Source organism: Ictidomys tridecemlineatus, chromosome 3 (assembly GCF_052094955.1).
Source record: "Ictidomys tridecemlineatus isolate mIctTri1 chromosome 3, mIctTri1.hap1, whole genome shotgun sequence".
Classification (NCBI taxonomy): domain Eukaryota; kingdom Metazoa; phylum Chordata; class Mammalia; order Rodentia; family Sciuridae; genus Ictidomys; species Ictidomys tridecemlineatus.
In genome coordinates this window covers 78,982,061-79,008,536 of record NC_135479.1, presented here as the reverse complement: position 1 = coordinate 79,008,536, position 26,476 = coordinate 78,982,061, and the positions used below count along the sequence as shown (strand labels likewise).

General features: G+C 38.9%; 1 protein-coding gene across 22 annotated transcripts in view; it reads left to right on the top strand.

Annotated features, from left to right (window-relative positions):
* The window catches only part of Mrpl3 (mitochondrial ribosomal protein L3), a 66,575-nt gene that overhangs the window by 33,168 nt on the left and 6,931 nt on the right, over nt 1-26,476 (top strand). For 5 of the 22 annotated variants that reach the window (XR_013436512.1, XR_013436513.1, XR_013436514.1 and 2 more), the window contains exons 8-10: nt 1,757-1,834; nt 4,658-4,735; nt 8,926-9,047. Coding sequence is in view for 9 of the 22 variants with exons in the window: in XM_078043305.1 (XP_077899431.1) it covers nt 1,757-1,834; nt 4,658-4,735; nt 8,926-9,047 (278 nt within the window). In the remaining 13 variants the exon portion in view is untranslated. Of the gene's footprint in view, nt 1-1,756; nt 1,835-4,657; nt 4,736-6,580; nt 7,144-8,925; nt 13,176-14,518; nt 24,890-26,476 lie in introns of those variants that run through there. The other 17 variants (XR_013436510.1, XR_013436509.1, XR_013436521.1 and 14 more) reach the window with 16 other exon arrangements.

The following is a 26,476-nucleotide window of genomic DNA, read 5'->3' as shown; positions in this document are numbered from 1 at the left end:
TCTCTGCCTCCCAAACCGCTAGGATTCCAGGCATGCACCACTGCACAGGCTCTGTCGTTTAATGGGGGAAATTGAGACCATTTACATTCACAGTTGTTATGGATACATGTGTATTGTTTCTTGACATTTTGGTTTGTTTGCTAATTAATTAATTTGATTCATTTTGATAGTTGTTCTTCTAGTGATCTTCATCTCTTTGGGAGCTTTGGAGTTCATTTTTGTGTTCCTCTGTCTGTAGCATATCTTTGAGTATTCATTGGAATGCTGGCTTTGTGATGACCCAGAAATTCTACTCCTAAGTTTGTACTCAAAACATATACACTAAATTCATATATGAATATTTAGAATATTAATATTCATAATAATACCCCCAGTCAAAACAGTTTAGATATTTATCTCTACAATAGAATATTATTTATCAGTGGAATGAAGTGAAGCATTAATACATAGTGCAGCATGAATGAACCTTGAAAACATTATGTCAAGTTGAAAAAGAATACATCATTTATGATTCCACTTATATGAACTATCCGACCTTGGCAAATCTATGAAAACAAAATTAGGTCAGTGATTGCAAAAAGCTGTGGGGATTGCTGGGAATGGCCACAAATGAGTATGGGTTTTTGTTTTGGCTTGATGAAAATATTCTAAAATTGATTGTGGTAATATACAACTCTCTAAAAACATCAAATTGTAATTTAAAGGAGTGAAATGTGTGGTATGTGAATTATATCTTAACAAAGCTCTTTAAAAAATTAGGCATATAGAGGAACCTACTCTTATGACTGGAATGAGATATTTATCTTGAAATACTTGTACTGTTTATATACTTTCCTTAAGGATTAGCTAATAAATGACTTTGTAATCCTAAGAATGAGGTTATACTTTAAATGAGAGTATAAATTTAACTAAGGAGGCTGAATTAGTCCTTTTTTAGTAATGTTAAATACAGTGCTTATCAAACCATATATATGTAGAATACTTGGTCTATTATACTCAGAATTGTCTTTGGAGTTATATTGGTTACATAGTAACCAACTCTGAAACTATGATGAGTCACTTCTACTGGGAGTTTCACCTGTTCCTGTGAGTAGCTGATAGAAGAGTGTTTAGTCTAAGAATTCATGTCATGAGAAACCTTCCATTTTAGCTGTAATTCAGATTTGTTTCCTTAGATGTATAATTATTAGCCATTATCAGAGACTTTGTGAAGTTGTTTGATTTATTTGAATCAAAGACAACTAAGACAAGCTATTCCAGTAACTAATTCTGACCTTGAAGCATTTGGGTAAGGAAAGTGACATCAAAAGCAAGGAAGAGTAGCACCGTTCCAGCAGCAGTAGCGTGGATTAAGTCAGTTAATACAGAAGATTACCTGAAAACAGGCTAGGCAGACTTTCTTCAGGTGGTGATTTGATATGTGTGTATTCTTTCTTTCTTTCTTCCTTCCTTCTTTCTTTCCTTCCTTCCTTCACCTTTACCTTTACCTCTTAACCACTATTAGGTCAGTTACTATTCTCATTACTGAGTTTGTATCCTAATTCTGTTTCTAAGTCCCTATTTATTTTGTTAGTCTAATCAAATTTGGAATGGAAATCCTCTAGTAGTAAGTTCATTTCAATATCAATTCTTTATTAGGCTTAGCAGAATAGGGAAAAGAAAAACAAACTTAAAATTCCTAGTCTTAGTTGATGTTACGATTTGACCAATACTGTTTGAAGTCAAGAGTTTTGAAAACTTTGGTTCTCTCATTTAGGATGTTGCCAGAGTCTGGCCTGGAACTAAAATGCCTGGACAAATGGGAAACATAGATAGGACATCATTTGGACTGAAAGTAAGTTTGTAAAATGGTTCTTTTAAAAATAAATTAGGTAAATGCAAAGGCATCAAAGTATGTATTTAATGTGTATTTATGTACTGCTGTTCTAATAGGCTTTATGATAATTAAGAGGTAGAAGATGCATGAGTTGAGTTGTATTGTGGGTAGTCATGGTAGTAATACTGGTAGTATTTATTTATTTTAACATCCAAGCCATAGACTATACAGTCATTAAGAAGGAAAAAAATCAGTGATCTGCTATTTGACCTGGAAGGTTTCACAAGATATTATATGAAAAAAAGGTAAGAATCAGAACATTAGGTTTAATACTCTATTTTTATAAAGAAATGAGCAGAAGCTTCCGATATGTACATATTACTGTGCTGTTATATAGTCACAGAGAAAAGTGGAGAGGTTGTATTCCAGATTGTCTGAGGTTATATGTCAGAAGTGTGGGTGGGCAGATGGTTTTGAGTAAGGAGAGAGGAGACAAATCAAAATTGAATGAAGAAAAAATAACACTGCAAAAGGATTGTAAAAAGATACATTTATATGTACTTATGTGTATGTGTGTATTTTAAAGAGGGGAAGTTATGTTCTCAACTAACTTGAAAAATGTGTGTAATTGCTAAGTGAAAATGAGTTGTACTATAATGAGTGCTGTGTCGTTTCATTTTTTATATTAAAACAACTACTGTTTATATATGTATGCATATATATTTCAAAACATGGAAAGTACAGAGAAAATAAACACCCATAGAAACAGCACCCAAAGATAATTACTAACCAATACATGTTCTTCCAGTCTCTGTTCTACATACATCTTATATGTGATTTGTTTTCAAATTTTATATAACTAAATTGTACTAGGGTTCTCCTGAGAGAGATGGATGAATGAATGGTTAGATAGACTGATAGTTAGATAAATGATGTGATACATTCATAAAAGGATATTTGAGGGGAATTGGCTCACATGATCATTGAGTCTGAAAAGTCCTACAGCAGGTTAGCTGCAAGGTGGAACTCCTGGGATCCCTGTATCCTGGCTTAGTCCAAAAGCCTCCAAACCAGGGAACCCAGTGATGGAATTCTCATTCGAGACAGAAAACCTGAGAATTGGGCAGGGAGATGTGAAGGGATGGTGGTGCTCTTGATATAAGTACTAGAGTCCAAGGTCCAGAGAGCCTAGAATTCTAATTAATATATAAGGCAATGTCCTGGCTGCAGGAGAGAAGAAATATTTTTCTTTGACTTTTTTTGTTTTGAAGGGGAGTAGGGTAGGCATGCAGCCATTTGGACAGTGCTCACCTACATTGGGCAAGGAATCTTCCAAACTCAGTCCATGCACTTTCACACTAATCTCAGGAAATGTCCTCACAGATACACCCAAAAGTGATGCTTTTCTAGTTCTCATAGTAGTCCACATTGACACCTAAAATTAACTATCAGATAAATCTACGACTTTTTTACCCTTTTTTAACTTACCAAAGCCCATCAATTTGTCACTCTGTGTGTGTGTGTTTGTGTGTGAGATTTCATTTTCTATAGTATTTAAAAAATATACTGAGCTATTATTAAGTATCAGCTATGGGTAAAATTCTTATTTCTTCTCAAAATATTTTATTTTCTCAGTATCATTTCTTGACCATTCTTTTCCATTTGTGTAATTTGTTTTCTCTGTGTGAAGATTGTTTTGGTTTTTTGTTTTGTTTTGGGTTCTTTTTAGTTATATGTGACAAAAGAATATACTATGACTTAATTATAAAAGCATGGAGTATAATTTGTTCTAATTCAGTCCCCAGTATTTTCCCTTTGCCTGCCTTCTTCTCGCCTCCTGTTCCCTTCCCTCTCCGATCTCTCTACTATTGAATTACAGTTGAGTTTTTGTTTTGTTTTGTTTTGTTTCATTAGTGTTTTGTGGATGTACAAGATGGTGAAATTCACTGTGGTATATTCATACGTGTACATAGGAAAGTTAGGTCAGAATCATTCCACTGTCTTTTCCTATCCTATTCCTCCTTTCCTTTTTATTCCCCTCTGTCTACTCCACTGATCTTACTTTTATTTTTTTTTTTAATCCCCCCTTATTTTGGATTAGCTTTTAGATATCAGAGAAAACATTCAACTTTTGACTTTTGGGGACTGGCTTACCACAAAAGTCTTCAGACCCATCCATTTACCAGTGAATGCCATAGTCATTATGAGTATCTTTTTGAAGGCTGCTGATCATCCCACTTATATTAGAAATTAGATCTAGTGAATTGTGAACTCCTAGTTTCTGGTTGCAACAAGCCAGTATTAACTAAGAAGAAACATTGAATTTTCATTTGACTGTTCTTAATGGTTCCAACAGAGTGCATTGAGATATTTGAGTAGTCTTCATCATTCGGATTTCTTGTGTTTGGTTTGGTTTGGTACTGAAGATTTAACCAAGGGTGCATTACCACTACACTACATACCCAGCTTTTTGTTTTTTATTTTGAAACAGGGTCTCACTAAGTTGCTTGGGACCTTTCTAAATTGCTGAGGCTGGCTTTGAACTTGTGATCCTCCTGCTTCAACCTTCTGAGTTCATGGGATTATAGGCATGCATCACCACATCCAGCCACATTTCTATTTTAAATGAGAATTTTCTATTTCTTCTGTAAGACATATCTGTTATGGTGTTATATTATAAATCATCAAATAGAATTTGAAGTTTTTCATTTCTTTTTCAACATTTGAAGTGCTAATAATTTCATAGGTTACCTTCTCACCTTTTATAACATACTCCTTATTTTAATATAAGCATATTCTCAAATTTTAACTCTTAAAGGTTGGTTTCATTTTATGTTTTAGGTGTGGAGAATAAACACAAAGCACAATATAATCTATGTAAATGGCTCTGTACCTGGACATACAAATTGTTTAGTAAAGGTATGTATAACTGTCTTTATTTTGTCTTGTTCATAGATGTGCCATAAATTCTCCTTTGACCCAAGTAGATGGGTGTTTTTCCAAATGTTTTATTTTGCTTCTTAAAAGCACCTGGGGGCGGCGGGGAGCATTACAGAGTAATCTTAAGTCCTACGCCTATAAAAACAAGAACCTGTGAAAGAGTAGAGCCAGTACGTAAAAGGATCTTTAGGACTATAAAGAAAATATTAGGTATTAAACATATTAAAAAGATAGTGCACCACAATTAAGTGGGGTTCATACCAGGGATGCAGGGTTGGTTCAAAACTAGGAATAGTAGGAACATACCTCAACATTTTAAAAGCTATATATGCTAACCCCAAGGCCAGCATCATTCTAAATGGAGAAAAATTGAAAGCATTTTCTCTAAAGACTGGAATAAGACAAGGATGTCCTCTTTCACCGCTTCTATTCAACATCATCCTGGAAACTCTAGCCAGAGCAATTAGACAAAAGAAAGAAATTAAAGGGATACAAATAGGTAAAGAAGAACTCAAACTACCACTATTGCCAACTTTACTGATCATTTCTTGAAATAATTTTAATGAGAGAGATTAAAATAAACCAAATTTTTTTATATTTATTCAGAGCAGCTGTGTAGTTACTTCAACTAAATTATTCATTTCTTAATTGCCAAAATGAATATGCCTTATTTTATTCTGTGTATATAATTACATGTTTTTTAAATTTCTTTCTCAATAAAGACTATGGAATGAGTCAGAAGCTTTGAAGAACCCAATAATTTTTCTAAAACTAAAACCAAACATTCTAGATCATGTCAATATCAGTACTAAATTATGAAATCATAGACATAATTAGAGTTTTTTAGAACATACAGAGTTAAAATCTATCATAGAGATATCAGTTCCAGGGCTGGGGATGTGGCTCAAGCGGTAGCGCGCTCGCCTGGCATGCATGCGGCCCGGGTTCACATACCAACAAAGATGTTGTGTCCGCCGAGAACTAAAAAATAAATATTAAAAATTCTCTCTCTCTATCTCTCTCTCTCTTCTCTCTCTCTCTCTCCTCTCTCACTCTCTCTTTAAAAAAAAAAGATATCAGTTCCTTATTGTTTTTGCTAAATATTATTCTCTTTAACTTCTCGTTAAGAATGCCATTTACTAAATATAAGCTAATTTTCTAAATAAAAGGTGATATTTTTAGTTATGTATTCTTAGATTAACAAAAATGCTAGTAAATTTTATGTTTTAAAATCTCAGCTCAAAAAAATATTCTATAAAATGTAGTAAATAAATTTATAAAAATAGACAATGTAAGTAAATAATAAAATGGGTAATTATTAGGTATCAGGTTTATAGTTTATATCAGCTCTTTATATTTGAAAAGTGAATCCGGATGTAGTTTATATTTGAGTAGTAATCTTAAAATATGATTTAATTATTGGACAGTTAATTTATGTTATGATAAAATATAAATTGATAGTAGGTGATTTTATTCTTATGAGGTAGCTGATTAACTAGAGTGAGATTGTTCTCTGTCATTGGATTAACTAGATTTATTGGAATTAAAAAGAATGCATTGATTGCGTTCTTTTCACTGTGCATATGTAATAGTTGTCATTTGTATCCAAAAATAATGTAGGAAAACATAATCTTTGGTTATAAATAATAGGTAAATATACTACCTCCTCCATCCTCCCCCAATAATAGGTAAAATAGACTACCTTCTCCCTACCTGAATGTAGGTCTTGCACATGCTAGGCAACTAATCCCCAGCACCATTACCCTACCTTTAAGTAGCTTAATTGGTAGCACTTATTAATAAATTTTTGCCTTCTCCCCCCAGATCAGAGATTCTCATCTGCCTGCATATAAGGATTTCAGTAAAAATTTACCATTCCCTACTTATTTTCCTGATGGAGATGAAGAAGAACTACCAGAAGATTTGTATGATGAAAATGTGTTTCAGCCCACTGCACCTTCTATTACATTTGCCTAACTCATTGGACATGGCAGAATCTTATATATTCTGTGAAATTTAATGAGCCAAAGCAGTAATATTATATACTTCTTTTTTAGTCACAACAATACTATACCTGTCATCTTTGTCAAAGGGCATAAATATATCACTTACCCCAACTGAATTTTTTTAGAAAAATTCCCACATTAAATAAACCAGTTAAGTAGCTTGCATTTGCCAAATTGACAGTTTGTATATTAGCAAAATATTTGTAATTTGTGGACTTCATTTTTTTTAACTACATATTTCCTGAACTGTCTTACAGTGTTTATAAATTTAACTTTCATTAAAGATTCATCATTGTTTGTAAAGGTTGATTGTGAAACAGAAAGCCATATGGGGACTATGTTGTGACCTATTTGGATAAATAAACATTATCCTAAAATTTATTTTTTGCTTTTCTTCTACATTTTAGATCCTTAAAGGGAGATAGATTTTTACTTAAATTAAACACTTCTGTTACCAATCAGAACTGTGGATAGGGAATACAGAGTCCAAGCACTGCCTGCTTATCTCTGGAGCCCCGCCAATGCTGTTGAGCAATTTTGAATGTAGAGACAATTCATTTCTCAGTGGTAGAGCCCTCTCGGGTTTTGATTTGAGCTTGAACCAGATTTACTACCTCAGATTTTTGCCTTGAAGTGGAGAACCTTTTTGTAACTGAACTTCATTCAATTAGACAATTGTTCCCACATACTTCATGTTAACTGAAAATAATAGGGAAAATACCGAACCTTATATAATTTTATACTTCAGGCAAACCAACTGATCAGACATCTGCTTTAAAGTTGCACCAAGTATTGCTCATCTTCTTCCTTTCTAGGTTGCTTCCTGCTCCCACTACCTGCTGGGGTAGTGGAAACCTAAATAAATGCTAATATTGACTTGTCCTGTCTCCACAAAGGCACAGGTAGTGGTGAATCCGATGATGTCAGTTGTCACACTAAACTCAGTGAAAGCATTTCTTACACATGACAAACGTAAGGGTATATTTACAAGAATAATAAGTATTTCAGAATCAATAGTAGTGCTTTTTCAAACCTTCAATGCTTAAGTTCAGACAAAGACTAGAATCTAAGGATGACTTCCATGGCTTCTTTCCACAAGTAAATTTGAATGAAATCTGAACTATGGTCTGTTTTTCTGTTTTTTAGTGTAAGAAGAGTTAGAACACAGTCATACACACAAGCAATCTCTCTCTCTCTCTCTCTCTCTCTCTCTCTCTCTCTCTCTCTCTCAAAAAAAAAAAAAAAAAAAAAAAAAATGAGTGCCCTTCCTGTTTCTGGCAAAGCTGGACCTTCATCCTAAGTCACTGTGTCACAGTGAAAACCCAATGTGGGAGGAAAGAACAGCATTCGGATTACTGACCTGCACCTGTTTGGGGGACCTGGGACAAGTATACTGTGGTTGCCTTTAAATGTTTGCATTACTTAGAGTAGAAACACAAAGTCAGCTTCTTGTGGCATTGAGTCTTGTAAAATTGTCTCCTAATCTGCAGTGTGATGTCCTCCCACCTTGTTTGCTTGTTCATGGCTGATTCTCTTGGTAGAATATGCATTACTCCAAAAATGTTCACTGCTGTTTTGCCTGAATTCCACCGCCATGGAAGTTCTCCCCACTTTTGAGGAACTGTGGCTAGAACAATGGACTTGTACTACTTAACGTGCTTTTATAAATAGATTTAGAGTGGAGCAGTTTAGTGATGAGGTAGGATGTGTTGCTAATACTGTTTTGCTGAACTGCTGAACCCAGAAACATTTGAAGACAGGCAGACAAAGTAGTAGGTCACCATGCTGTAAGGCTGCCTTGGGCAGGAATAGTGCCATTTCATGGCTTCCTGTTTTCTATATAGGAAGAAGAACTTTACAACTGACACTGTCCAGTTAGTCACAACAAGCCATTCCAATTTTACTGCTGTATGTGACAATAGTCTGAAAGCATGCCTTACCAGACAGATGATGACTGCCATTCAGATTCTGCCTCCATCAATTGCCTAGGATTCCCTGAAATGGGAGGACTCAAAGTATCCTTTGGCCCCTCAGAAAACAGCCAGAGGACTAAGTATGCAAGGTCGCCAGCCTCAATTTCATCATTTGCTTTTCTGCTTTTAAATGCTATTTGCAAGGAACTTACAGCAGTCTGTGTCACACGTTGTTTTTCATTCTTTTTAGATTAATGAGGTGGTCTGCTCAAGTTGGATGGGCCAAATTAATGAATGCAGTTTGTATCATCAAAAAAAGCAAATCAACGATTTTCAACTGGCCAAAGAATCTTGGTATAGGAGGTATGTGAGGTCAGTAATCCGAATGCTGCTCTTTCCTCCCACATTGGGTTTTCACTATGACACAGTGACTTAGGATGAAGGTCCAGCTTTGCCAGAAACATTTTGACACATCTGTTTTCAAAGAGTGGTTCTTTCAACTACTGAAACAATCAAAATAAGCTGCTGAATATGAATGCTCCTCCTACAGACTGGTGTAATCTTGTTTCTCCAAAAGCAGACTATAAGCACCAAGTATATTTGGGGGCATTTAGAAAATGTGTTGTTTTGAAGGAAAAAAAAAGATAAGACATCCATCAAGTTTTGACATTACACTGAATTTGTTTTATTTGGGAAGGAGCTAACTAAACACTCCATCACAAAAGTCCTGACAAAGATACATGGATGACTGTATTAATGGGACTGTCAGAAAGGAATAATAATAAATGGATTCTGTGAGCATCTAACATAAATTTCCTTACCTAAAGTAGTGGTGTTTAAATGATGAAGCAAAGATGGCATCAGAGCCATGGGCTGACTGTCCATTTTATTCTAACTGCCAAAGCATGGAATCTGATCTCACTGCTCTGTGATCTTCCCCTCCCCAAACTTTTGACAGGTTGCTAATAACAGCTAGTCTGCTGCTAAAATATCATCATCAGTGAAGGAACAGAGGTGATAATATCCACAGAGGAAATTAATATTTAGGAAAACAAGAATCAAAGCTGAAGGAATAGACGAAAGAAAGAAAGAAAAATCGGTAAAATAAACAAGTAAGGCTGGTGGGGTAGCTCAGTGGTAGAACACTGGCCTAGTATGTACAAGGCCCTGGGTTCCCAAGCCCTGGGTTTAGTCCCCAGCACTGAAGAAAAAATTTTTTAAAAAAAGGAAAGAATCTGTTATATTAAAATAATTAGTTTCCTGTGTGTCAAATAGGCAGCATCTCCTCACTTAGCTCATTTCCCTTTCCCTAGTCCTTAAGTAAGCAATGAAGAAGACTCTGCTATGAGAGGGTTGACTTGATGATCCAAAATCCTATTAGATAACACTTACCACAAAGGCTCAAGGTTCTGTGGCCCAGGAGCCATGAAGACTCACATTTAAGATGAGGTCAAGATTTGGCAAAGAACACCTCAGACACAGGTAATCTCCACAGTGGTTCACAGAGGTACTAAGTGTTACCTTCACCTGATACAGTTCACTCTGACTGCAAATTAACACCTCACAGCTTTTAAAACCGCAAGCCAGTGTTTCCAGAATCTTAGTGGGTGGGGAAGGATCCAGATTCTGGTTTTTAAATCTCCTCAGATAATACCAATGTACAGTCAAAAGGCTAAAAACCACTCACCTAAGTCAATATGCTGTACGGACAGACAAGGGATTTATGGAACCCAGGCCAGTTCATTGGGAATCTCCCTACAGCAATTCAAATTGGAGAAATTTTTATAAAAATGTAATAAGAATAACATTGTATATGTATAGTACTTTGCATTTTAAGTTTTTGTTGTTGTTGTTGTTGTTGTTCTTGTGAGAGTATTCTTTTGGGAAAATGCCCAACATCCTGTAAAACTATAAAGTGTTAGGTATATCATCGAGTGTGTTAGAACAAAACAAGCAGGGTAAAAGGACAAGGACTTGTTAGTGGCTGACAAAAACCTTTATTTTGAAGTGTTATTTAATCTCATTCGTAAATATGTGTTGTATTGGTTTTGGTTGCTTTTAGAAATGTGTTACTCTATACTTCAGTATCTTGAATCAATGATAAAATCACCAGTGAAACAAGCAGTCAATCTTAACTTGCCTGAAGTTTCAAAATTACCAGTATCATATTTGCTCTTTTACTTCTTTGTCTTGTCCAGCACTTGCAGCAAGTATCAAAAATTTAGGAAGAATTGAAAAAGAATCTGTGCAACTTCTTCTAAAAATTAGGCCAGATCAAGACTACTACTATTTTTCTTTTTATCACCAAAATGCATTAGACATCTTCGGAAAAGCTGGCATGAAGGTAGAGAATCCTGAGTGTGGGGTGACATTACACCAGCAGATCCTACGAGTGGAATTAACCATTGAATCCTCCCTCCCAGGCCTCATCAGGGGCCCCTCTGCCTTAGGACCTGAAGATAGAAGTCAACCCATGTGGCATGTCACGGTATCAGATGTTTTGCACGTAGTTACATAATCCTCAGCCATCCTGCCAGGCGGTTATTATCTCTGCTTTATAGATGAGCACTTTGAGACTTAGAGATTATGTAATTTTTCCAAATATATAGTAAGCGGCCAGTCTAGAAAACACTGAAGTTCCCCTTAGCATTCCAAGTTTGAGCCCCAGCTTCCATTCACTCAGGTTTTCTACTCATTCTGGTAAACAACCACTGAGTAAAGCCTTCTCTTCAGCTGTAGGAAGACAGGAGTCTCCCCTGGGCTAGCCAGTAGGCATGGCTTAGGCAAATTTTCCTGGAGTTCTTCATGCATCAGAAAGAAAAGATGTGCATCATGAAAGTTACATTCCCCACTTCTCACCTTTCTCCCATCACCTACAGTGGGAAGGGAGCTGCAAGAAGATTGGTTTACCATCGCTAGCCTTCCTCAGAGGACAAAGGAAGGGAACATGTGGGGCACAGCGGTTCACAAAGGCAAGTCTTAGATTGGCTGTGTGCTACAACCTCACAGCTTTTAAAAACCCAGTCCAACGTTTCCAGAATCTTGAAGGGCTGGGAAGGACTCAGACTCCTAATAGAGTGTGAGGAAAAATGGAACTTGAATATGGGGTATTGACCACTGGAATGTGAAACTCTGGTTCATGTTATTCCTGTTTATAGTTGAGTGAAATCCATGTGTCTGTCAGCACTCTTCACCATCCTCAAAGAAGGTTGAGTATATATTTGAGGGTTTGCCGGCTGTTGATGGCAAACAGAAAATATGGATAAAAATTTCTGCCCTTTCACTCCAGGTTGCTGGTCAAGAGAATTTTAGTAGCCTCACATTCAACTCCAAACCCAGATCTAAGCCAGGGTTTTGAGCTTGACTAATAGATATTGACTACACCTGCAAATACCTTCAGGCAATAACACATTATATGAAACCTTCTTTAAGAAAACAAATCCAGAGTTTCCAGAGTATCAACAAGATCTCATCAACTACAACTGCTGAGTTATTTTTCTCAAAAATAAGGATAAGTGTCTGAACTTTTCAAGATGTGAGAGCTGAAGGTTCCACATTTCTCCATAGAGATTTTACCATTCCTTATTCGCTCATCTGCCTGTGGAATTATTTGTCTGATCAAGGTCTGGGTCTTCCTTGTTACCTCCTAGGCTCTTATATTGAGAAAAGCATAGTTTTCTGTTTTTCTTTTCTTTTTTTTTTTTTTTAATAAGGAACTTTTTATTATTTATTTATTTATTTGGTTTTTTTTTTTTTAATATTTATTTTTTAGTTCTCGGCGGACACAACATGTTTGTTGGTATGTAGTGCTGAGGATCGAACCCGGGCCGCACACATGCCAGGCGAGCGCGCTACCGCTTGAGCCACATCCCCAGCCCAGTTTTCTGTTTTTAATGAGATGATAAAAAAGATAAATTCAGAAAACCCACTGCATGAGTAAATACAAAATCATAAAAAAAAAAATCATATGGGCTTAATGCCTAGTTTGATTGTTTTGTTTTTAAAACTCTTATAAAGAAAAGAAGGCATAAAATTTATTATATGCCTAAGGCCTAGATATATTAGATTACCCCTGTTTGATTTCAAGAGGACACCAAATAAAAGGAATAATGAGATTTTTTTAAATTAAAAATAAGTTTTATTTTGTATTATGAAGATAATGTTTATTAGAGAAAATTAGAAAACAGAAGTTAAAAACAATGATAAACTTCATGACCCCATCGTGCCGTTTACTGACTGGTGACATTTTGTAGAACTTAGATCTATAGATGTATATGGATGTAAAATAGAATTATACTAAGCATGTTATTTTGTAGATTTCTTAACTCTACAATACATTTGTTCAATGTCATTAGGTCTGTTTTTTGGGGGATAGGGTTTTGTTTCATTTTTGTGATTAGAAGCAGTGTTATGATGGAGGGCTTCACAGCTTCTTTAAAAGTTTCTTGGACATTATTTTCTTGAGTAAATTTCTGCAAATAAAAAGACTGGATTAAGGAATATGTGAGACTGAGTTGCTCCTCAGAAAGATTGTACCAAGTTAAATGTTTTCAAAGTCTCCTCTATTTACTGAGAAAATATATATATATATTGGGTCCCCACTCCCTGCCAGAGACGTGCATGGACTTCCCCCTTAAGCCTTCACTTCCTTACCTAATTTCTTTCTCAACTTGCTGGGGTGACAAGGCCTAGCCCTCATTTCACTTTTCTCCCTCATACTGCCAAGGTACCGCCATACCAACTTGGGACTTCCTGAATCATGAGAATGAGGTAATGCTCTGGATGAAGTTATTAGACCACTAAGTACCAAGCGGGAAGGAATGCAAAAGCACCCCTCACTTCAGCTGTGGATAGTGTTAAGTACAAGTATCTCCATCAGGAGCCATTCAGAGCCTCGGGAAGAATAATACATCCCTACTCAGCCAGGTGGCGGAGGCTGGCCTGCTGGTGGAAGATGGTGTGCCATGGGGCGGTACTGCAGCAGCACCAGCACTTTACAACCACAGCTGTGTGTATCTCTGTATTGTCACAGCCCTGATGCAGAGGACATTCAGTTCACAGGGGGCTGCGTGACACGGTCCCACCAGGGAGAAATATTGGAAAATCCTTCTCCCTCCTCTCAAAAAGAATATGATCGCTTGAATCAAGTGATAGTGAATCCTTCATGTGTGTCTTCCTTGACTCCCCCAAACTGTAAAACTATTTCTAGCCTGGTTTGTGGGTCCAGAATCTCTCCCCACTCCATCTTTCCTATCCAACCAGCAATGACATAATTAGTTATATATTTTCAGGAACATACACTTTGCTATCTACGTGGCTCTTATGGTAGGGCATACTGTCTTTCAAAAGAAGGGAAAGGCATGGGGAGGAGGCAGGGATAGAGGCTTTTGTGAATGACTTCTTTGAAACTAGAACTGTGAGTCTCAGGTCCCACTTGAATTTCCTTTAATTCCTTTCCATTTATCCAGAACAAGATGGACATAATAAATGTTCATTAAATTATTGTTCACTGATGATTTCAATCGAGACATTAAAAGAACATGGGAGGTAATGTTTCCCAAATAGAAGCAGAGCAGTTACACAAGCCATTTCTCCCCCACGAGATGCAGGATGCCTCCACCTGAAAGCTCCTGCCTGGTCTAACAGAGAGTGGTCCAGACCACATCCTAGGGCCCCTGATTCTGCCATTGCTTACACTAACACCAACTGAAGTCTCCAAACAGACTTGACAGATTCCCGAAGGTGCTGAAAATCTGATAAAGGCTAAGAAAGGAGCTGAGCGCACTTGAGGCCCATGCATTGTGCAGCCGGTGTTGTCTGATGATCTTAATTGTTCATTGCAGAGCACAGAAAGCAAAGGTCTGCACACTTTCCCGTGACGCCCCTGCAAGTCTCTGCCCTTTCCAGGCGGTTCTGTTCAGTGGGGCAGGATTTAAGGAGGGAAGCATTCATGAAAAGGTAAAAGCCAGACATATCTTTTTCCTGATTTATGTGCTTCTATCTAGCATAAATAAGAAATAATCTCCCCAGCCTATACAGTAACACATTATGAATTAATCATCTTAACATTTTATTAAATCACATCATCAAACTTTCATTTTCCAGCAAGCACTTTAGCTCTGGTGTGTTAAGCAGGCATCCTATTTCTATTCTTCTACCTCTCTGATTATTTTATTTGCTTTTCTCTGGTCTGGTTTTCCATCTATGTCCCCTTGTCTACCACAGTGCCTGGCAGGTGACATGTAGACACCCCAGAAGGTTTATCTGATAAATGAAATGAACATATTAAAATATCCTTTTGTTTCTTTCTCCACTTCCTAGATTATTTCATTTGCTTTGCTCTTGGTTGATGGCAGAGCCACAGCGATATCCTTGTGAAGGTTTAGTCATTCTAGAATCCCACAGAGTAATAGCACATCTGTATATTCTGCTTATTATAGAAGATATGCTTATTAGAAGTGTTACTGGCTGGCTTGAAACTTGAAGAAATGGAGAGCACACTTGCTACTGATAAAAAGACTAGATATTGTAAAAATTGCCTGTCACTTATAAATTTGTAGGTTCACTGCAGATACATCATAATTTAATTCCACCAGGGTTGAGGGGATTAGTTAAGAATAAAAGGCATGGGGGTATAATTTTATTAAAATGGTAAAATGTAAAATTCATCCAGAATAATAAAGTCATGGGAGAAAGACTCATCTTTCCAGTCTCTAAACACTGCTGTAAGAATGAACAAATTCTCATGTGGTACAGTCAATAATAACTAGATTTTTAAATTCGAGCAAATACAGAAACATACTTTCAAAAGTCAGTGTATTAGGGCTGGGGCCTGGGGCTCAGCGGTAAAGCGCTTGCCTAGCATGTGTGAGGCACTGGGTTAGATTCTCAGCACCACATATAAATGAATTAGTAAATAAAATGAAGGTCCATCAACAATTTTAGAAATATTTTTAAAAAGTCAGTGTATTGATTTTAACAGTTGGAAAATGGAAATCTATGGGCCCATACCGGTAATATCAAGTAAATGAGAGAAGGGGGGGGCTGTTGGTCACAGTAGTTGGATAAATATGAAAAGAGCACTAGAGTTGGAAAATTCAGCTTTCTTATTAACTTTGTGTCGTTTTGCAACCATCATGGTAAAAATCGATTCAGACGATAGACATCAATGAATACTAACTACATGGAGGGGAAAGGACAGGTGAATTTTGTTGGGAAGCAGCATATTTATTTGTAAGGTCTTAAGGTGTCTCCCTACAAATTGCTTATTAGTTGAAAGGGAGATGTGCTAACTATACTATACAGTGACTACGAGGTGGTCAAAATTTGTATGACCAGTGAGGGTCAGACAACTGTCATATGTCACCAAATATGATAGAATGAAGAGATAACTCACTTATCCCACCTGGGAAGGCATAACCTAAATCTACCATGAGAAACATAGGCAGATCCCCCTTGAAAAAGAGGGCAGTAGGGAGAGAAGGTATTCTTCAAAAACATCAATTTTCATAAAAGACATATATGCCAGAATAAAAAAACATTAAAGAACCAACCATGACAACTAAATATACACTTGACGTTAGACTAGATTCTGTAGTGGACCAATTGATAAAGCTGGAATATGGACTTCAGATAAAAATATTGTGTCAATGTCAAGTTGACTTAAATGGCATAACCTGCTATAGTTATATAAAAGAAATTCTTATAGATGACAGATACATAGATAGATGATAGGCATCTGGTAAATAATAAAGCGAATGGGGACCAAAGTCTACTGGTAGGTAAATATGGGTAAAAGGCTTTTGTATCTCAACTGCAACTTATCTGTAAGTTTGAAATTATTTCCAAGCAACTTTTTTAGGAATACATAATCATGTTTTCATTTACATGAAGCTCAAGAGTAAGCAAAACTAACAGATAGTGCTATATATCAAAATTGAAACTAGCAGTTTACCTCCACAGTGGAAGAAAAAAGGTATCTACTGGGAAGGACCTCACAGAACTCAGCTGTGATAATGAGAATGCTTTCCGTCTTCATCTGGGTAATTGCTATGAGTGCATATGTTTATATGTAAAAATGTATTAAGGTGTTCACTTAAAATTTGTGCACTTATATTTGTTAGACCTTAACTAAGTATTAAATTTCAAACATTTTTTAAATTAATTATGAATTGAGCTCAAGTCATGTGTTTGGAAGAATGTGAAATGGAAAGTGGTGGATACCAGGAAGGGGCCAATAGCTGAGGTGAAAAGAGGGTAATGGAATGGTGGCAAAGGAAAACCTTCTTCAAAGTTTACCTCGGAAACTTCATAGATGAAATAACTAATCTATTCTAAAGCACCATGGGCAATAGAATGGTTTAGCTTTACTCATCAAAGCTTATGGAATTCTAAGTCAGCGAAGGATTGGCAGAGGTCTTGGTTAGGAAGGATCTCCAGGAGACTGGAGCTGGAGCTTGCAAGGAATTGTAGGAGTTGGGGAGGAAAAGAAATATATAGCATAGTTCTTCCTGATTTCTCTTCTGTGATCATTTATATTGACTTTTGTGTTTTGTGAGCTTTCATTTGAGACGAGTTTGGTCTTGTTTTTAATGCACAAATATAGAACTGAAAAAAGTCAAATCCATGGGACGAAGAAATAAATGAGAATCTCTCTGAGGAAAAGCTTTTGAAAAGGACTATGATGATAGATTCTCAAAACTGAGGCTTCAAGACTGTACCCCATCCAGAGCAAAACCACACTTCTCTGAGTTCTCTCTCCACATTTCCTAACACAAGTTTAAATCCTATAACCCCCTCCTAAATCGCTCTTTTTGAGATGCCTCCTGACCTCTTGTGATGTGTTGTGCAGCAAGACACCAAAACCAAAAGAACTTGGTTTAATTACGGTGTATTGTCAATGGTCTTGGACTGAGGGATATCGACAACCCCCCATTTAACAGTTAAGAAAACAGGCACGGAGGGGTTAAATAACTCACTTAAGATCACACACACCTACTATCAATGGTCCTCAATCTTAACTGCCCATCAGATTCTCTGGAGATGGGGTTTACGTATTCATATACTTTTAATTCTTCCCATGGTGATAGGCAACCAAGAAACATAGATGATGTCTATAGCAGCATTTGTCCAATTTTAACATCCCTATTTATCAGGATTAAATGCAGATTCTGACTCAGGAATTCTGTGAGGAGCCTGAGATTCTGCTTTTCTAACAAGCTCCCAGGTGATGCTGATACTGTTGGTGCACAGACCACATTTTGAACAACAGGGCCTAAAGTTCCTTACAGCTCCATAACACTGCCTTCCTAGAAAAGCGCTTTGTTTCTCTATCAAAAAAGTAATCTATTTATTCATTTATGGAGTCCCTATAGTTCATTGAGCGCTACTAGCTCCTGGGAATCCAGCAATAAAACAGACAGAAAATGTTTCTGCCCACACAGAGCTTACTCTCTAGGGACTGAGAGGAAGAATCAGGCCATCCAATCCAAGCAGAAAGTCTAGGGACCTTCGATCAGATACCATACTTCCACTCTCGTTTCATGATCCGGATGATGCTGGGACCTCCATATCTTCTTCCAGCATCAGCATTTCATTATTTGGCTGTCTCCTAAATAGCATGATATGGGGAATCATATTTATTTCCAGAAGCATTTGTTTGCTAAAATAGCATTTCGTGTAGGTGGAAAAGAAAATCAATAAATTCAAGGTCATGAAAATAGAAACAGTGTTGTTATTTTAAAAAAAATAGCCACTGTAATGGAATTTAAGAGAAAATTATTTAGCATCCTTCAGATAATCCCCCCCAAAGATTATCACAGTTTTAAAAAGTAGGTCAGATTCAGGGACTACGTGTCTCTGGACTGTACCTATAACAAGAGAAATGAGAATGTTTTCATTGCTCTTGCATTCAAATGGCTTTGACATGCAATTTTAATTACTCTTCAAAAGGCAGTGTATGTCTGCTGTTGAGAGCTTAGGGAATTTGTTAACCCTGACTTTTTTTTTTTCTCCTGAATGTCAGACATGCAGAGCCCGTTTATTTTACGCTGGAATTTTCTTTCTCTTAATGTTTGGTCAACTGTTTGGAGTGAAAAAGAGAAAAGCAGTCCTCTTCACTTAGAAGCTTGCCCAGCACTGTCACCTGGCCTTGGTGTCCTCCCATTAGGGACAACATTTTCACAGAACAGCAATGTCAGTAAAGGTCACTCTGTGATCTGTAGGGGTCAAGACCAAAACAAAACCCTTCAATGATCACTTCTGAACACAGATTAAACATGAACCACAGAAGGACAAACATCCCCAATCCCGGATTCGAGGAGCAAGGCTGCTGCCTCATCCCTTCCAACCTCAGCTTGGCCTGTTCCTCCCTTCCAGATGAGCACTCCATCATAGGATTCTCTTGGCGCGTGTGGTGTCCACTCAAGACACAACCTCTAGACTCCTGATCCCTACTACACACACTTCTCTGGGCCCTACTCCCTGTCCTTCTGACCCTGTGTGCCTTGATCTTATTGAAAGGAAACCCTGGCATCTCATCTCCCCCAAGGCCTGTCCTCAGCACCGGAACGTCACTAGAGAAGTTCACGCCATGTAAGTCCATGAGCTTACCTGGGACACAGGTGCAGGATATTTTCCTGGTGGTGAAACTGAGCAGTGTCAAAATCTAGGGCCAGGGAGAAGAATTTGAGATGGAACTGAGGAGTCTGAGGGGAAAGAACAAGAAGCAAAGAGGAAGCACTGACTTCCAGTGGAAGAAACTGGCAGTTAAAAGCTCTGGGTATGAAGGGCACACATCCTTGGTTAGGGTGTAATCCTCCCCTCCTCAAATCTGAGTTGCTGCATAGATAAGCCCTCTACGATATTTTTCAAAAAGGGGTTTATATAAGATGAAAGCAATACCAGTTAGTTGTGCATACAGGGAAGGGGAACCCCATAGTGGCTGAGTCTGTGATATTATTACCCTAGACCACGAGACCAGCACAGAATCTTTCCTCTACCTCTGGCTCATCCTTCACCCTGTCTTTTGCTCTCATCTGTCTTTCATGACTTGAAATATCTCTGCTTCTCTCATTCGAGGCCACTGTGGTCTTCCCTTCATGGTCCCCAGTCACTGCCTCTTTCTAAATTCATCATTAGTGGCAACAAGGGAAGCATCTGTTGTGCTCAAGTGGAAATCTCAGAGCACGTGTGTGGGGCGCTCCCACACAGCCAAGAAGCATTCTTTCTTGTGGAGTGTGTCAGTCAGCATCGCCTCACTGTGACCAAAATACCTGACAAGAACAACTTAGAGGACAAAAAGATTGTTTTGACCCATGGTTTCAGAGGTTCAGTCCATGGTCAGATGACCCTGTTCCTCTGGGCCCCAGATGAGGCAGAACATCATGGCAGAAGGGTGTAGTGGAGAAGGATGCTTTCTACATGCCAGCCAGGAAGCAGAAAAAAAAAAATGGAAGGGGCGACCCACCTCCTCCAGCCACGACCCACCTGCCTACAGTTACTGCCCAGTCAGTCCATTCCAACTAGGATGGACTGATTAGGCTACAGCTCACATATTCTAATCATTTTACCACTGGCTATTTCCAAATGAACACAGGGAGTGTGGTAGGCTGAGTAATGGCCCAGAAAAGATGTACCTGCTTTGATCCCTGGGACCATGAATGTTACCTTTCATGGCAAAAAGACTCGCAGATGTGATTCAATTAAGGGTCTTGAGGATTATCCAAGAGGGCCTGAAACGCACTCACGTGTATCCTGCCAAGAAGGCAGAAAGGTGACAGATGGTAAAGAGAAGGCAAAATAACCACGAAGGCAAGCAATCTTGTGGAACGATGCAGCCACAAGCCAAGGAATGTGGGCAGCTGCCAGAGCCAGAAGAGGCAAGGAACAGATCCACCAGAGTTTCCAGAGGAAGCACAGCCCTGCCAATACCTTGACGCAGAATTGTGTGCCCTAGGACTGTGTTGTGGAAGCCACTGAGTGTGGGATAGTTTGTTGGAGCAACCCTAGAAAACCAGTCCAGGGAGGCACCCACCTTTCTCCTGGCTTCCCCAAGTTGCAGCAGCCAAAATGTAGAAGCATCCTGCGCAGGGCCGGGACCAAAAGGTAGAGGGCGCTGGTGAGCAACCTGCCCTGGAGCACTGGAATGAAGGCTGGACACAGAAAGGGAAATCAGCCTGCAGCCAGCCAGCTCTCCGCCACTCTTCCTGCATCTCCACTCCAGTCCTGTCCTTGGTGGCCAGGTGTCTCCACCCAACAGAACTCAGAATGAATCCAGAAGCCCTCAGCTACAAAGTAGCATTTCTCTGGATTGGAGGCACTTTGGGAGTAGGCAAAGTTTTCAGGGAATGCCTTCAGGGTAAGAGACCTTTCCTGAAATGTCAGAGCCTGTGCAAACTTCCAACATTCACTCAGACAAACATAAGAGCCTGGAGGGAGAGGAAGGCCAGGTGAGTTCACACTGCCCAGGACTGTTGAGAAGTAGCTGGAAGCAGCAGGGGCTCAAACCTTTCCCAGAAATGATCACTGAGTTCGACAGGTGCCCCAGAATAAAACTTTTCAACTGAATAAAAATGTTTCTAGTGTCTGAGACCTACTTCTTCCCCAGACTAGTGTGGATGGAAAAGAAAGAAAAATAAAAAGTTGTCAGTGTGTGGGAGTCATGCTATGTCTAACAGGAGTGTTAGGTCTTTAAACAAACAATTCTTTTTTAAAAAAAAAATTCACTTTTTTTTGGTTGTTATTGTAGATGGACAGAATACCTTTATTTTATTTTTATGTGGTGTTGAGGATCAAACCCAGTGCCTCATACATGCAAGGCAAGCACTCTGCCTCTAAGCCACAATCCCAGCTTTTTTTTTTTTTTTAAGTTATTATTGCTGGGTTCTGTGGCACTTACCTGTAATCTTAGCAATGCAGGAAGCTGAGGTGGGAGGATCACAAATTCGAGGCCAGCCTCAGCAACTTAAGCCAAACCCTTTCTCAAGATTATATAATTATATAATTATATGATATATAATTAAAATATATATTATAGAAAATTTGTAAAATTAAGACTAGAAAGGAAAAAACCCATGGGTGTTTTGGGTTTTTTTTTTTTTAATTATTTTTTATTTTTTTCGGCAGACACAGCATCTTTGTTTGTATGTGGTGCTGAGGATCGAACCCGGGCCGCACGCATGCCAGGCGAGCGCGCTACCGCTTGAGCCACATCCCCAGCCCCCATGGGGGTTTTTTTGCCTCCACCAATAGTTAATGTTTCTGTCTTTCTTTTGCACCAGTTTTCAATCAGAGAGGACTACAGTTCTCCACCAGCCCCTCTTCAGAGAACTGTGCCTGATCATGCAATTAGACAAGGCCTCCTCCCCCTGGCTCACCAGGACTTTACCCAGTTTTTATTTTCATCAAGCCCTCATTACACTCCAAACGTATGCGTTTCATTATTGCTTCCTCTTCACTAGCTCCAGGAGGGACTTTGCCTGTGGCCCACACCCAGATGCACCGCACCACAGATAAATATCAGTGGAGTGACTTAATTGAGGTGCTGAATCGCTGGAATTACAAGTGAGCGCCACCGAATCTGGCAAATAATATATGCTTTAAAAAAAAAAAAAAAAGGATGAAGAATTGTTGGCTTAAAGATCTAAGACTCCCCTGGGCACAGCATGCCTCCACACTCTGGGAACTTTTTAAATTTTTCTTTTCCATCCACACTAGCCTGGGGAAGGACACATTTGTTATGTTCCCTTTTCTATTAAGGCCGTATCTTGAATATTTTTCTTATGCCTATTTAGTTGTTAGCCTGCGGAAAATATGATTAACATGTAGTTTCTTCTGAAAAACAAAAGTAGAAGCCAGATTTCCCCGCATCCTCCCCACACAGCGCTCCTACTCTGAGAGCCCACTCCAGGCTCCTGTCTGCTCTTCTCACCTCCTTCCTGACCTGCAGTCAAGGCAGGGACGTCATAGTGGGGAAAAGCGGGAGGAAGGGGTGGAACCTTGATACAGACAGTACAAACAAACTTTGGATCAAAGGTGCCAAGTATTGATGTCAACGTGGAAAATGTGAAAACTCAGACTTTATCAGCTGATTCTCATTATCCAAAGATTCTGTTATTTGTCCTAGCAGACTCACTAAATGTCAAGGCAACCGCAAGGCCGGTAGTCACAGGCTTTCAAGGTCACTGTTGATGGTTTGCAGAGCAGCAAAAAACCGCTTTGACTCACCCTAAGTGCACACATTCCCAGCGCAAATCCCTGAGGTCCAGCAAGGGGGCGCTCTGCCGCCTCCTTCCGGCTCTCATTCTAGCAGCAAGGCTGTATTCCACATTTCCAAGTTGATGAGCTTGTTCTTGGTGATGCTGCTGTAGAAATTGGCCTCAGGCATAGTGCTTAAATGCAGTCCAGGGATCCTCAGCATAAGGTGGCTGAGGATGTGCCTCACAGAAGAAATACGTATGTTAGGTGAGTTTAGTACAGGCGTGAGTTGCAGTGCCCTTGGCTGTGAGTTGTGTTAATGAACAAACAATATATGAAGTTTTCTTTAAACAGAAACACATAGCTGGGCTCAGTGGTGCACACCTGTAATCCCAGCATCTCAGGAGGTTGAGGCAAGAGGATCGCGAGTTCAAAGCCAGCCTCTGCAATCTATCAAGGCCCTAAGAGATTTAGCAAGACCTGTCTCAAAATATTTTTTTTAAAGGTGGGAGGGGGGGCTAGGGGTTGTGGCTTGGTTGGTAAGCATCCCTGGATTTCAACCCCTTACAAAAAGAGAGAGAGAGAGAGAGAGAGAGAGAGAGAGAAGAAATGTGTGTGTGTGTGTGTGTGTGTGTGTGTGTGTATGACTAGGGATGTAGCTCAGTGGTAAAGTGCCCCTGGGTTCAATCCCAGTACAAATGAATTGATTAATTAAATAGAAACATATGTGAAACAAAATCCTGTATTGATTGGTTGAAAAATGTTGTGACCAGAAGACCAGGAACCCAACCCTCTATAATCAGAGAGTTTTATATCTGAGAGTTTCACACCCATGGATTCAACCAACCACAAATTGAAAAAAATTTTTTGACTGCATCTGTACTGAACAAGTACAGACTTATTTCTTCTTGTCATTATTCCCTGAACAATACAGTAGCACGGGCTGTGTACATAGTATTCCTTTATATCATAATTAATCTAGACATGATTGAAAGTACAGAGAAGGCCCAGGTAGGCTCTATGTAAACACTCTGTTGTTTTATAGAAAGAACTTGCGCATCCTCAGATTTTGGTGTAAGACAGAGTCCTGAACCCAATCCCCTGTGGTTCCCACGGGACAGCTGTACTTCCCTTAGGAGTGCTGGTTTAGTGTTAAGCTAATCAGTGTTCAAGACGGTTTTCTGGGCCATGACCCCTGCAAATAACAAGAATTAACTGTATTTTAAAAAATATTTCTCTGTTATTTTATATCATTTTCCTCAGCCTTCAAAAGCACAAAGAGAAAAACTCACCCATAACAATTATCAGTGTGTGTGTGTGTAAGAGGTTGGGTTGAGAGAGTAAAAAAGCAAGACGGGGAGAGAGTCCTGCTCTCAGAGATCACCCTTGACATTTACTCACAAGTTAAAAATGCGGTCAAAGGCATCATCAAGGGGGTTGGAGAAAGCCCCGGGGCAAAAGTGGAATAAGGGTGAGGACCTTGAGACCAGGCCTGGATGAAATCAGAAGTGGTGCGTTGCTGTATGCGAGTGTGGGTTTTAGCATCAGATGAGCCTGTTTTTAAATCACAATTCTGTGAGAACTTGGGCAAGTAACTTCACTCTCTGTGACTCTGTGTCGTCATGATCCCAGGGGCTGAGAACACTGACATTTTCTCCCTTCATTTGTGGAAAAGGGTTGAAGAAGATCATGTAGGTCAAGTAGCTGGCTTTCTTTATTTTAAAAAATTAAATGTCACCATAGTGAGCTTTTAACATTACCGTGAAATAGCTACAAGAATAATAGTTAAAGAATTATTAAATAATTTGCTAAATGAAATTTTGATTATAAAATTATCACTTGATAAATTGCAAAACACATTTTTGTATCAGGCTGATGTGTCAATCCTTCCACAGAAGGTATTATTTATAGTTCAGGCAATTATAGAGTTCACGGTTGAGAATATTGAAGTTTTTATATAGAGGCTACAAGCCCCAAATCCGCGTAACCACCAGCAATGGACATGCTACAAATGGAGAGTAAGTAATAACTTTTGTGCTTTGTTCTTTGTTTACAATTTCCAAATACAAAAGCATATGCTATCCTAATTCCTAGGGTATCATCCTGCTTTAAACAGTTCTATTTGCAAGAAAAGCAGAATCAAAGGAAAAGGAAAGGATGTTTGGTTTGTGTCACAACAAACATACTGCTGAGGGCCATTGCCAAGTAGGAATGACGCATTGAAATTTCCTTGCCAGCGTACCCCATATTAAATGGACTTGCCTTGGACATTGCATGTGTCTTTGAGAAAGGTGACCCTGCTCAAGGACCAGGGTGGATTCAGGATTAGGGTGTATCCTGCAGGTTTTAGGAAGTATCCCATCCTTGGGTTTAAGGCGTTCCGGTTTAAAACAAATTTAGGGCGCTCCCGGTTTAAGATAATCCGGGTTTAGGGAAGTTACAGGTTGAAGGTTATTCCTGCTGGGAGTAGGGCGTGCCTGCTGCCTGAGTTCCCCCTGAGTCTCGAGGAGAGAAAGTTTTGGGACATGAATTGTGCTGGAGATTTTGGATTTCCCCAGAACGTGTGTAGAGGCTGGTGTGAGTTTGGGATAAAAGAATTGCTGTTTTGTAAGGGTCTGGCGAAACGTCGGAGGGAGAGACCATCCAAGAGACTGACTCCATGCAATTGGCAAAAGGGGATATTTATTGGGGATCCATTTCAGCGCGCTGGGGCTCCGTGCTTACTCAAGAAGGGAGAGCAGCCCAGAGCCCAGAGCCAAGGTCAAGCAGAGCTTAAGTACACTTTTTGGAGAGGGCGGTGGGCTTTGCATACATCAGAACAAATCATCATGAGGCGAGGGAAAGTTAAACAACAACTCTGAGACGTGATTGGCACATTCTGGCGGGGGTGATTGGTCATTCGTAAGCGGGTTACACATTCAAACTGATTGGTTCGGGCCCTGTGACGAACTGCACAGGGCCCTAGGCTAAATGGCCAGTAGGGCGTTGTCTTAACTATCTCAGGAATTTCAGGTTCTGGGTGTAACAGAGGAACTTAATAATACCTAATCTTTTACATTCAAGCTTTCCACCTTAGAAACTTTACCCTTTCAGTTTGAACCTACAAAGCTGTGTGGTGGCTCGTGATCTTGTGCCCAGCCAAGACATTGGCAATATACCAACGAATTCTTTCAAATACTATTAAAAACGCTATTGAAAAATGCCATTGGAAAGAGAAGGTGCACATTCTGAACACTAGATTGGCTGCTTTCCAGAGAAAATGGAACACAAAGCATTCTTTCCCTAACTAATTTCCCCTCTGTGACATTCCGCATATGGGATCATGTCACTAGGGGTTATCTCATTTCATCCTGATGACTATACAATGAAGATCTTAGTATTTCCCCACTGCGTAAATGACGGACCTGAAGCTCTGAGGTCAAGTAATTTACTCCAAGTTATAAAGCTGTTGGTGACAGAGTTAGATTGAAACCCAACCAGTCAGACTCCAGAACCAAGTCAGAACTGCACCCCCTTTTAAAATATTAGACAAACAGAAGAAGATATACATTAGTTAGTGGACTTGAAAGAGGTGTCATTAGACCATCCCTTAATAGTGCACACAT